The 12,108-nt window shown below is 43.3% G+C and overlaps 1 protein-coding gene across 3 annotated transcripts in view; it reads right to left on the bottom strand.

The window, feature by feature from the left end:
• Gnptab (N-acetylglucosamine-1-phosphate transferase subunits alpha and beta) overlaps positions 1-12,108 on the bottom strand; it is a 122,111-nt gene that overhangs the window by 75,078 nt on the left and 34,925 nt on the right. For all 3 annotated transcript variants that reach the window (XM_075690633.1, XM_075690634.1, XM_075690635.1), the window contains 4 exons: positions 11,554-11,724; positions 9,141-9,333; positions 6,748-6,803; positions 2,526-2,640 (listed from right to left, as the gene is read on the bottom strand). In XM_075690633.1, coding sequence (XP_075546748.1) covers positions 2,526-2,640; positions 6,748-6,803; positions 9,141-9,333; positions 11,554-11,724 — 535 coding nt within the window. The remainder of the gene's footprint in view (positions 1-2,525; positions 2,641-6,747; positions 6,804-9,140; positions 9,334-11,553; positions 11,725-12,108) is intronic.

Below are 12,108 nucleotides of genomic sequence, written 5' to 3'. Positions count from 1 at the left end.
GTTACAAAAGAACCGAAAATTGGCCCAAACAAATCCTCAATTTAAAACGTGCAACTATGTAAGTAGGGCTGTGGGAATACAGTCGAACCCACTTATAACAATATTCAAGTGCCATGAAAATTCCATTATTATAACCGATAATTGTTATAACCGGGTTGCATGAAAAAATCCAAATAGGGGGATGGCAGAGCTGTTGTGAGAAAACCATAATGGCGGAGAGGCCAGTGCCCCTCCCCACCCCCTTCCTCTACTGGCTGCTGACTGTGTTCACTCATTTAACTGCTTCCTGGGCGCTCCAGTGATGCGTAACAAGCAACAGCTGTTGGCGTTAAAGACTGGCACTGCTATAACAACTGCAAAGAGGGGTCACGGAGGGCACACAATATGCGAGCACCGCCGAGGCATTGCTTTGGTGGCACCAGAAGGGGCCTTTTAAAAATTGCGAGAAGGCTACTGTAGCAGCCTGTCAGTTTGAGAAATCTAGAAGAAACGCTGAGGCGAGATTGCTGCAAGCATCTCGCCACATACTTCTCACTGGCTTGCAAGAGAAAACCATACGTCCCTTGGCCTTGCGTGCTTTACACGAAGCTTGCCGACATCCTTATCCAAAGCATCTAGGTGCTCCACGTAGTACAGCGGAAAGTTCCTCATGAAAACGAAGACCCAGAGAGACTGAATAATCTGCCTGGCCTCCTGTGAGGACAACGTTGAGCCAGCCTGCTCTACTGCATCATCGCTGCCGTCGTCGCCATCGCTATCTGATGCAATACCATTCGCGACGATCGCCTCATCAGTTAGAAGCACTTAGGGCATCAGCCATCTTCTGTTGGCAAGTGGTGGCAAGTCAAACCAACTGCTGGTCAAATGAAGCTGAGAAATTGTGCAGCCAGCAACGATTTCGACATAACCAACAAAGACGAATGTGAGCGATCAAGCTGTTTGTAGAAGTGCGCTGAATGAGGAGCCAGCAAGCAACATGCAAGCAATCTGCGAGCAGCGCAGTTTGCGCGGTCCATCTGTGTTTCGGAGGGTGAGGCGGCTGACAGCTATGGGCGTAGCCCATTCGTGTTCAGAGGGGTGGAAGGGCGACGGGAGAGAGGCGAGCGGAGATGGCCGGAAAATGAGTGCATGGCGGCTGTTGAAGCAGCGGCCCATCGTGCAGCGGCTTGAATTTCTCGTTTTGTTTTCAAGGATTTACCCTTTCACTACCTTTCGGCTCGGACATCCAGCAGCCAGACTTCATCGTTATAACCGATAATGCGGCATCGGGGCATGGTAGTAAGCGGGTTATTTCACCATGAAAAACATACAAAAGTTGACGGTACAGCAACTTCGCATTGTTATAACCGATATATTGTTAAAACTGGTATCGTTATAAGTGGGTTCGACTGTAGTAAATATTTTAAAACGAACTGAATACAAATCAAACACTGCCAGAAGCAAATTGAACCGAATATCGAACACATTTAAAATAAGAAATAGCCATTTTCATATTTGTTATAAAGCAATTTTCACATTTTATTATTCATAAAATTAGCAAGATTCTGTGATTACATTGCATGTTATGAAGGATTCTTTATTGAAGTTCGCATGGAGCATTAGGAACAAATAAGCAGTTTGCTCACACATACAGAACTCTTCAAAGAAGGTGAATGATTGCTGTATAGCGGGTAGTGCAAGCACCGTAGAATCCCACTGATACGTTCCTCGATTCATGTTTTCTCGGGTATAACAGCGCCATCGCCTGGTCCCAGCAAAAGGCCCACTGACACCTTTGTATTAGAAACCTCTTCGATATGCTGTTGTTCCTACAAGGTTCTCGCATATGTTGAGACTTTGGCATATTAAGATATTAAGTGTATTGTCCATAGCGAACAAAATATAAAAGAAAAACGTCAACCTACTGAAACGACTCAAGTAAACTGCTAAACCGCAGGACAGGTCAAGCCAAGCTGCTAAATGTTGAAAGGCTGCATCGGCTGCATTTGTTCTGCCGGCACCGTGCATCCAGCATTATTTATTTCAGTCTTAAATAGCAACACGACACTGGCCAACTTCTTCAAGCAGCTTCATGTGGCGGCAAGTCCACTCTTGATGACTGTACCAAGAGAGCAGTGATTAAGCAAGAGAAACACCAGACAATGACTTTTGCTAAGAAAGTGACAATCATTTGGCTATCATTTGACCTACCGTCTAAAGTTAAACTTAAGGTCACAAAAGTTGATCTCTAGCTTTCAGGCAATCTGGTTAGGTGTACACAGAAGAGGCGTAGGTTGGAAGCTGTAGCAACTTCACTGACTGCCAAAAACCTACCTCTAATTAAAGGATGTGTCGCAGCCCACGGTCTTGTTTAGCAAGAATATCTGACATCTGTAGCTGCGACTCAGCAAATCTATTTCCAGTGTCCTAGCATTCTTGTACTGCCTTTGCAATCTTTGCAACGTACTGCAATACACTACAATACACCACACAAGCCTGTCCCACGTGGACCTATCACCAGATAGGCTGACAGATCTCAAGCTCACCTGACGGAAGACTGTAGTTCTGTTCGTCCCACGATAGGTCCAGGGAATACAGTTGGCCATAGTTCGCTGTTCCACAATCGCCAGCATCAAAAGCACATGGCAGTACATTGCACGCCTTTGTTGAAAGCAGCAATGCAACATGGTAGGAAAAAAGAAAGCACAAGGTGAGCCTAATGGTGAGGAAGGAACAAACCAGCCACCTGGGAAACAATCTCAAGAAAAGTTGTTTAAACAAGAGAGAGGTGCATAGGAAGGCTTAAGGTGATCAACAGTAGTGAAGTAAGGGCTGTCACTTAAGCCAACATTTTGACAAGGGGCTCGCACTGATTGACAATTAAAGGCGTATTGCTGCTAATATAGCTTTAGCTAAATTTGTTTAAATGAGGAGCACTACCACTAAAGCAACGTGGCAAAGACGATGGCTTGTTTTTGCATAGTTTTCATGTTAGCAGCCTTTAAACAGCCCCTAAGTAAATTATGCGTGTACCTGGCGGTTGTCACTATATCGCAAGTCCCAGGATGCCACCTTATTTCAGAGGTTATGATAAGAAACTGCAGTTTCTAAGTTGTGCCCCACTGCTGGTGAGTAGTAATGGCAACATTCCTTTTTTTTCTTTTTATTTTCTTTTTAGTTTCCGCGTAAAAAAAACACTATTTCTGTGAGCATTTTGTGATGCTTTTGCTCAATAATTTACAGTCAAATTTTGCATGAAAGCTCTTCTATATCTACACTATCTCGACTCTTTCCCTATTGCGCCCAGTGGGCATTGTTAGCCCACTATCAATAGTTTGAAATGCAGCTTTCTTCAAGACCTTCCATGCCGCTGCTGGACACATTGCACCATCGGACGTGAAGGAGAACTATATGTTTGTTTTCTAAGCAGTTCACTTTCTTGCTGCGAGGCGGTAATTTTTTAACACACTCTGAAATTTCGTGATCATCAAATTATAAAGCAAAAAGTGGCCACCTCCAGGAGCGGCATGCCCGCTTTGAAAGATCGCAGACCTCTCGATTCCGCTGCATCTGTGGCTGATTTTATCAATGGATCAAGTAGCAACAAGTCTGAGGATGTTTCCTTTTCATTGAACTTTGACTCTGAGAGCAACGATAATGCAAACCAGCCCGGAACATCAGCGGCCACAGCCCGGAACACCCAACTGTAGTGCTTGCAGTTAAATTTTTGTAGTGGAATACCTGTTCAACGAAAAATGTTGATTTTTGCCAGAGATAGTGCCTATTAGACAGTAATACATCTTATATCTCATAATTCATGTTACATTTTTTTTATTAGCAGATACAAATGTGTCTTTACAAAATTTCTTCAATTTTATCCCACAATCTTGATTCTAGCAATTTATACCTATTTTATTACATAAATCTCATTAATAAAACATTTATTCAAGAAAAGTGCATTCATTTTGCCTTTTGTTTACGGATTACATGAAATATAGAGTGCAGTAGCTCCTTCAGAAAAAAAAAAATCTGGCGTAATCTACAAAAAACTATTTTCACCATGGCAGGGAAAGAGTTAAACTAAGCTTTTTAAGTGGACACAAAATTTCATTGCAGTTGGCCTTTAAGCCTCCTTGTCAAAGCACATTGGCTCCAGCTTCAGACATCCCTTGTTTGACACCACTGTTTACCATGTCAGGAAAGGTGGAGTTACCAATTACCCAACACCACTGACCGCCCATCAGCCATCACCCAACAGGTCAGGGAAATCATCAACAAAGTTTTGGAAAGGATTTGCAGAGCTTGCCACCACCCTTGATGTTGGATTATTCCAGGCATAGGAGTGGCCAGCCTCAGTTACTCAAGAATCAGGGTAGTGCAACCCAACAAGCCACAGAATGAGAGGAAAAATACAGCTGACTTGTGTTAATTCAACTCCGCTTAGTATAATTTATTGGTTAATTCGATACTGACCAGAGGTCCCAATAGGCACTCATGCATCTCGATGGGTTACACTCTAGCTATTTCGATCCTAAAATTTGCCTTTGCTGGGTAATTCGAACAACTCGACCAATCAGCTCGACACACGTCTGACCCCTATGGTGCCCCTAATAGAGGCCCTTTTAGTAGCGGCGTCTATCTAGGCGGAGCTTAGGGGACAGTGAATGCATCGAACACAAGCTATTTCTTGTCAAAAGCGCCAATTTTTGGCCTGTCATAGAACAATCTTTAAGTATTAACTAGCTCACTGTGCATGATTACAGTATTCCCCCAATGCGAATGAGCACTTTTACTTATCAAGAAAATTGGGCTGAACATTGCCTGCACGGTGTAACTGGATGCTAAACCAGAACTGCCTTCACGGCGTTCACATGCTTTACCTCATATCGGAACTGTATTGTGAAGAAGATGACTTTAGGAACCCGCTCATCATTGCGCAACATATGTTAAGCCCCTGGCCATCTTTCTAGCTACAAAATCAGGTGCACATTAAGATTTCTACTTTTCTTAGCTGCTTTAATGTCATTTCTACATTACTTTTACACTTTGAACACATGGACAGTAGGCACATGTTTGATTCGGGGGCATGTTAGAACTGGCATATACTGCCTAATGAATCTGCAGTGTGTTTTGCCATTATTTTTTCTGAATCTTCTTTAATTACACCCACCATACAATTGGATCAATTTTGTTGATACCGTCAGGGCTGAATTAACGGAAGACGACTGTACTACTGTCCAAAGAGTGACAAGCTTGCAGTTTCACCTAACAGTCAACATCAGCATGCTTGGTCACACATGAAACCACATGCAGACCACACGTAGATGCCGATGCTATACCGCATGCAAACCGCATTCAATGGTGCGCAACCTCCTAACGTGCTTATGTGCTTGAAAAGTATGCTCACGTCAGGTACCACTCGCCAAATGTGAACTGAAAATGCAATAGTTTGACAGTAACGTAAAAGCCTGAGACATGTTGGCTGTGGTGATCCACGACTTTGGTCTACACTACACAAAAGGTGAACGTGGCAGCTGCAAAAAATACACACAAACATGGCTACTGGTATTAAGTAACAGTAATAGGGTAGCATCACTTTCGAGTGAAGCAAGTCTAATGTTAGTACAGGCACAGGTGTTTCTGGCGTCCTGTCCGTTGTTCTGTGGTACTAAACAGTACTACACAGTGCATACTGGCTCCTCTCAACTAATAAGCAAGAACCACGTACCAGCAGGGTCGAAAGAAGAGCCAGGAAAGACGCTATGTATATGTGCAAGCCGGCACTGCATGAAAATCCTTCCAGTACATGCATTACTCCTTTGTGCTATCATTTATTCAGTTTAGCATACATCCTGTTTCCTGAGCCGAGCACATTTAAAGGCCATAGCCACAAGCACTCCCACAGACTTGGCAACTTTGGCGTAAAATTAAAATTTAACAACCCATGCTCTGACTGGAATAGCCATTTGTTAACAACTGCACCATTTTAGCACACTTAAAAGTATAAATAAGAGTATAAAAAACTCCTTTATTAAATACAAACACTTGATCAGGCATGAATGCCCTACACTGATGGTGGATCCAAAAATGTCACGCAGGCTAATTTTCTGTGTTTATTTATTGTAGAAACAAGAAGCATCTGTTTCACAACTTCAAAATACCTACAGGCAAGACTACACAGGCTACAAGTCTAATTTGCTCCTCCCCTAATTAAGCCTAAAAAATAAAGAGTATCTTATTTATGCAGACAGCATGACCAGGTCCTGGTAATTGGATGTTTACTCAATTTTTGTGCACAGATGACAATCAGAACACAAGGAAAAGAAGCCAAAAAAAGAACGGCAGGGGACACAACAAAACAAATAAAAAAAAGAGAACTGAATCAATAACCTCATGCAAGGAAACAAATGGATGGATGAACATAGTTGAGGCCTCAAGTCACACACAGAAAGAAACAGGCTCCTATTAAGAAACTGCAAAAGAAAAAAAAAAGCTAAAGGACTGTATAAAATGACAAAGTAGGACAAAGGCAGCGAGCCACATACTAACACTCAGTCTCATGCTTCACATTTCCAGTCTTACAAAGCCCCCCCCACCCCCTTATATTCAAAATACCTCCTAGCTTTTCATTTAAACGGAGTTAAAACAACACTTAATTCACATTGCTAATAAAAAAACACAGAAAACATTCAATGTACGAGACACAATGCCAATGCTAGAAAGTACATTCTACAGAATACAGCACGCCTAAATCCAAGTGGCACTTACCTGGTCACAGAACTTGTCGGCCAGCCAGCTGTTGGCGCAGCTTGTGCTGCAGTACACTGCATACAAAGAAGGCAGGCACAGGGCCACTTAATGACCGTGCTCACCATCAGCCTACATCACCTTCACTATGTATAAACTTTGTCTTGCATCAGCCAACTCCATCCTACACCTGCAAAATTCAGTATCTCATTTCACTGCTGTTATTCTCTGCCATCCTTGACTGTACTTCTTTCCTTTACTTTACCGCCCGTCCTGTTACTTTAATAAACTACCAGTTACCTTCTCGGTGCATCACATGATGAATTGCACAACTCCATTTCTCCCTTCTTGACTTGAATATCAGCTGATTGCATCTGCTCCCTAATCAATACTGTCGTTTTAATTATTGCTATCTTGACATCACATTTATGTTTTCTTCTTTTTCTCGTACTGTGGTAGCAACTACACGGTCACTAAAAGTGCATTCATACCATCACTGCCGTCAAGCTGTGCCCAGTAACGATAGCATACGTGCAGCCCGCACGTGGAGGGTTACAAGGTGTCCAGAGACGCGAGTGATGTGTAGTGTTTGGCTGTCAAAACAACAAACCTGAATCATCTCGGCAGTGAAGCTAGGGCGGCATTTTGTCCCATGCTGCTGGCACTACACCATATGCACACTGGTGTTCCTGCCAAGCAGCTGTGTGCTTACACTAGTCTGAGCTGAACCAGCATAAAATATCAAGCCAAAACTATCAGATCTTTATATTGGGTGCCGACTAACAACGACACTTTTTTCGGCGGTTTCATATCAGGAACCATCAAGGTGTGATGTGTACAACACTGCTTGCAGCGTTCATCGTGCTGGCATTGTGAGATGCCTGGTAGCTGGCAGGGTGCTGTTGCTGCTGCATAACAGCAGCTGCGTTGCTTGCTGCACTGAGCCAACATGTTGTCACACATATTGTTAGAACACTGTCCGAGGAGCTTGGGAGCAGTGCCAAAACTTTCTAGCGCTGTCAATGCTTTACCTTCATGCCAGACTGCCAATCCTTTTAATCAGTCTTTGCACAGTGGTTAGACAAGGCCTTGAAATCGGTCAAACCAGTTCGCAAGAACCATCAACGAGAACAGAGAATTCCTATGGCAGCAGAAGCTCCCATTGTTTCCATAGTGCATTCCAAACAAAGTTGCTCCTTCAGGAAACTGCATCCACACGCTGGGTGGAGTTTCGTTTCCTGAAGGTGGTAGGCAAGTTATGAGTTGTGGTCAGTATGTGCGGCAACACAACTATGAAGCATGCATCACCAACTAACCTGCCAGCAAGCATCATTAACTTTTAGCTTTCTTTAAAGTTCTTTTTTATTTATTATCCTCCAAGTTTCTGCCATAGGGATTATAGTTGCAGCAGAATGTACTGATTGCATACTCTTTCAAGGGTCTTCACAAGTTGCTGATCGTGATCTGGCAATGCCTACCGATGTGCTCCAAACCATTTTCGCTAACCTGCAGATTTCTTTCATGATCTGCGCCGCCTGTGAATATGCAAGTCCTTGATAAATGTACCCTTTCACAGCTCCACGGACAAAGACTGTCAATCGTGAACTCTTGTTTATCGTGCCAAATTTCTGAATATTACCTTAATCTTTTGTGTAGTAATCCATAAACTTAGCCTTAGAATTTATCGGTTTAGATCTTCAATCATTTGTTGTAAATCATCTTCAGCATTTCTGAACATGTAGCTCACTCAGATATTTTCGATTAATTTTTAGACCTAATGCTTCCTAATCTGCCCTATTGAATAGTTCTTGCAAATGTGCAGTAAATAATAAATACACCGCGCCTCCTGGCCTGACACCCTTCTTACCTAGTGTATTTCCAATTTTCGCTGTGAAGAATCATGGCTGTGGAATACTTGCAGATAGTCTCAAGGATGTTCAAGCATGCTTCCTACGCCTTGACTGTGAATTGTTTCAATGAATGCCCATAATCTCAACTGATTCCACTGCCTTTCAGTAATCACTAAGTAACTTAAGTAATTGAAGGCCTCTAAGGCGGATTGGTTATCCCTTGCAGACTTCTTCACAATCTAGTCAAGACTATGAATGTGGTCAACTGTTGAACCCCTTTTTATTGCCAGCTTGTTCTCTGGAATGACTGAAGCTGCAGCAATGCCACTAGTAGCTGCTTGTGAAGTCCACTAAATGGGGACAACGACTGGCTGGGCATAAGCTCGGACAATCCAGTTACCAGACAAGGACATCGGTTTGCTTCTCCACAGGCCAACTGTTACTGGGCATCGCTGCTTGCAATAATGTTGTGCACTGCCTTGATCCCACTCAAACTTACTTCTACAGAATCATGAGGCTACTACAAAGCACAGCGTTTTGCAAGGCGGGTGCAGGCGCACTCACGCTTGCTGAGGTCAGGCCTAGGGAAAGGCAACAGGTGGAAAGGGCGGGGCGTTGCCGAGGCTGCTGCCCCCAGGCAGTCCCCACCGTCCCACTCGCACTTGGAATTGTTGCACGGCTTGTCACAGTAACCATCCTTCACCCACGACGTTGGGCAGCCCATGGCACAGTCAGGTACAGGCCATGCCAGACGCACCTGCGTGTAGCAATGGCACCCCGTTTGCGGTATTGCAATGTTGCAGGTGCTTTCCTAACAACAATGTTCGAACCAAAGAGTTAGTGATGCAGGACAGCTGATAGCAATGATGACATATACATGTTTGAGATTTTGGATTAGGTACACTGTTAAAGGGCCCCTCACCAGGTTTGGTCATGGCAAACAAACAAGTGCGGTGTGGATGATGTGATGGTTATTGTATCTGCAAAGTATGCAATGGCTGCATGGCACATAAAAAAAAAACAGCTGAAATTTCAAACAGAAGGCCACGTAACTTTACTCCAAGGGAGCCTCACTTTGAGCGAGAGAGTCAAGGTCACACACAAATGTTTCTAGGAAGACGTAATGCTTGCAACATCAGTAACCATGGCGTAAGACTTTGGTTAATTACACAATGCAGAATGTGCAATTGTTACCGGAAACGCGCAGTGCAGCAAAAAAAGGAAGAGAAAAGAAAAAGAAAAGGAAGGAGAGTCTGGTCAAGTAAACATAATGCAGTCCTTCAGCTCTGGTACTACAGAAGGCAAGAGAGGAATGCCACTTGCAGATGTTAGTGGAAGCAAAGGGGGAGAGTATCTGTTCACAGCGACGCTCGCATCCCAATGATCATGGTAACAGGGTAGTTGAATATAGTCTATCTCCTCCAATAATGAACCAATTTCAAGAATTCTTTCAGTAAAACACCACATAGATGGCACCTTGCAACTTCTAGTGTAAAAAATAAGCTTGAAATGAGGCCTGGTTAGGACCCCCTAAGAAGTAAATGACAAAACAGCAAATCAGAAAAAAAAGAAAGAAAGAAAAAGAAAAGAGGAGAACGATGAAGTGAAGTTAGGGACTAGCTTTGGTGCAAAGCTTTGGTGAAAAATATAGCGTTGTTATAGAGTAGAATCTCGGTAAACGGAGATCCCTTAAATGGGGTTGCCTGAACAATGTAAAAAAAACTTTTGTTAAATGGAACCAAAACGTTCGCAACACCCTATAAACAGAGCTACAAAATCAACCTCAGAAGTTCTGTTTTTTTTTTTCGGAGAAAATCAAGGTTTGATTCCATTTTGCTAAATAGCGACACTTTTACCCTCTATGTTTGTGCCAACGAAGGCAGCAATGAAGCGAGGAAATGACTACAAGATGGCTATTGTGAAGAAACCCATTGTTATTTGGTTATTGGAGCATGGCCTATATATGTTCCAAGTTGACAGAGGATGAAGATTTGGTGCATGCACTGACCGTAGTTGGGTCTATCTGTATCGACAACACGACGCTGGTCGAAGTAAAGACTGACTAGGTTGCATGCAAGCATACATGCATGCAGCCACGTGCATGACAACCTTTGTTTCTTTTTTATTCTTTGTTATTGCCACTTGAAGCATATTCAGTCACTTAACTTCTGGTGAATCTATTATGTTGGACTTTCATTTACATTGACATATAGGCAATTTCTGCTGAGGACAGGTTATCGGTCGGTGACTACTGGTACCAGAATAAGTGCTCAACACCTTGTCACATTAAGTCTTTCTTTTTTTTCAGGCTAGCTGCTACATTCACTTCTTAATAGTATATAGTTCTGACGACAGTGTTAGGAGGGTGTAAAACAGTGCTGCATCCCTGTGCATTTTTCTCGATAAACGGAACTCCTGTTTATCAGAACATATCTCTCCGGCCCCTTCTATCAGCTATCGTGGCAACACAAATAATTTGTACTGCTTAGAGTTCTTTAACGTGCACCTAAAGCTAACTACACAAGCATTTTTGTACCCAGCTTCCATTCTGTTTTCATCATTTTTCTATTCAAGTGCCATAGCTGGAATGGAGCTCCCGACCTCCTTGTGCTCAGCAGTACGATGTCCCATAGCCACTGAGCCACTGTGGCAGGCAAAACTTTATCTTTCGTTTCTATTTCTTAGCACAGAAACTTGAGACAAAACAGACAGAAGTCAAAACATGCACAAGTGGTTGTGTGTGTCTCGACTTCTGTCCTTTTGTCACACATTACTGCGCTAAGAACTTCAACATAAGTTGTACCACCAAGGCCGGCACTCAAGCCTTGCAAAGTTTAACTTTTGTCTACAGATTCAGTTTTTGGGCCTGCAGGCTTACACTGCACACAACTTGAAGCTGGGGTTGGCCTCATCATGTCTACTAGGGCAAAGAAAATTCCAGTAAGACTGGTGCAATATGCCAAAGCCTGAAGCCTACCTTGTATCCTGCAGCGTGTGTGTAGAAGTCCTCGGGCCACACTTCCTTGCCAAAGAAGACATCGTCGTTTAAGTATATGAAGCGCTGTGACAGGCCTCGAATGCGGTGCAGGTGTGTCTCAATTGCTGGCGAACTATATGTTGGCAGGTGACTCTTGTTGGGGAAGATCTCCTGCAGGTGTTATTTCAGTCTTTGAAATCAGTGCTGCTGTCATGTGGGAGTTCCCGATGCCCTTCTCATGTTTCCCAACATGACACTTATAGGCAGTAAGGAAAGACGTGGCAAGAATGAAGCAGTATCTACTGAACTCTAACACTTAGCCTTTTGATCTCCACCAACTGCTGGCATTTAGAAAGTCAGTGCCCATTAGCCAGTAAAACAGCATAAAGGTTTCTTAACATCTATCGTAAAGCTCGAACAATTTGAGGACGCGAGAAAAGAACGTTTATAGCTGTAACACATCAGCTGTGGAGACCAGCACCAGAGAAGTATAGTGTCCTCATCACTGCATCACCGCTAGACAGAACACAAGTGCTACATGTGAATTATGCACAC

The sequence above is a fragment of the Dermacentor variabilis genome, chromosome 4, assembly GCF_050947875.1.
Source record: "Dermacentor variabilis isolate Ectoservices chromosome 4, ASM5094787v1, whole genome shotgun sequence".
Taxonomy (NCBI): domain Eukaryota; kingdom Metazoa; phylum Arthropoda; class Arachnida; order Ixodida; family Ixodidae; genus Dermacentor; species Dermacentor variabilis.
This window is presented reverse-complemented; position numbering and strand designations above follow the sequence as displayed.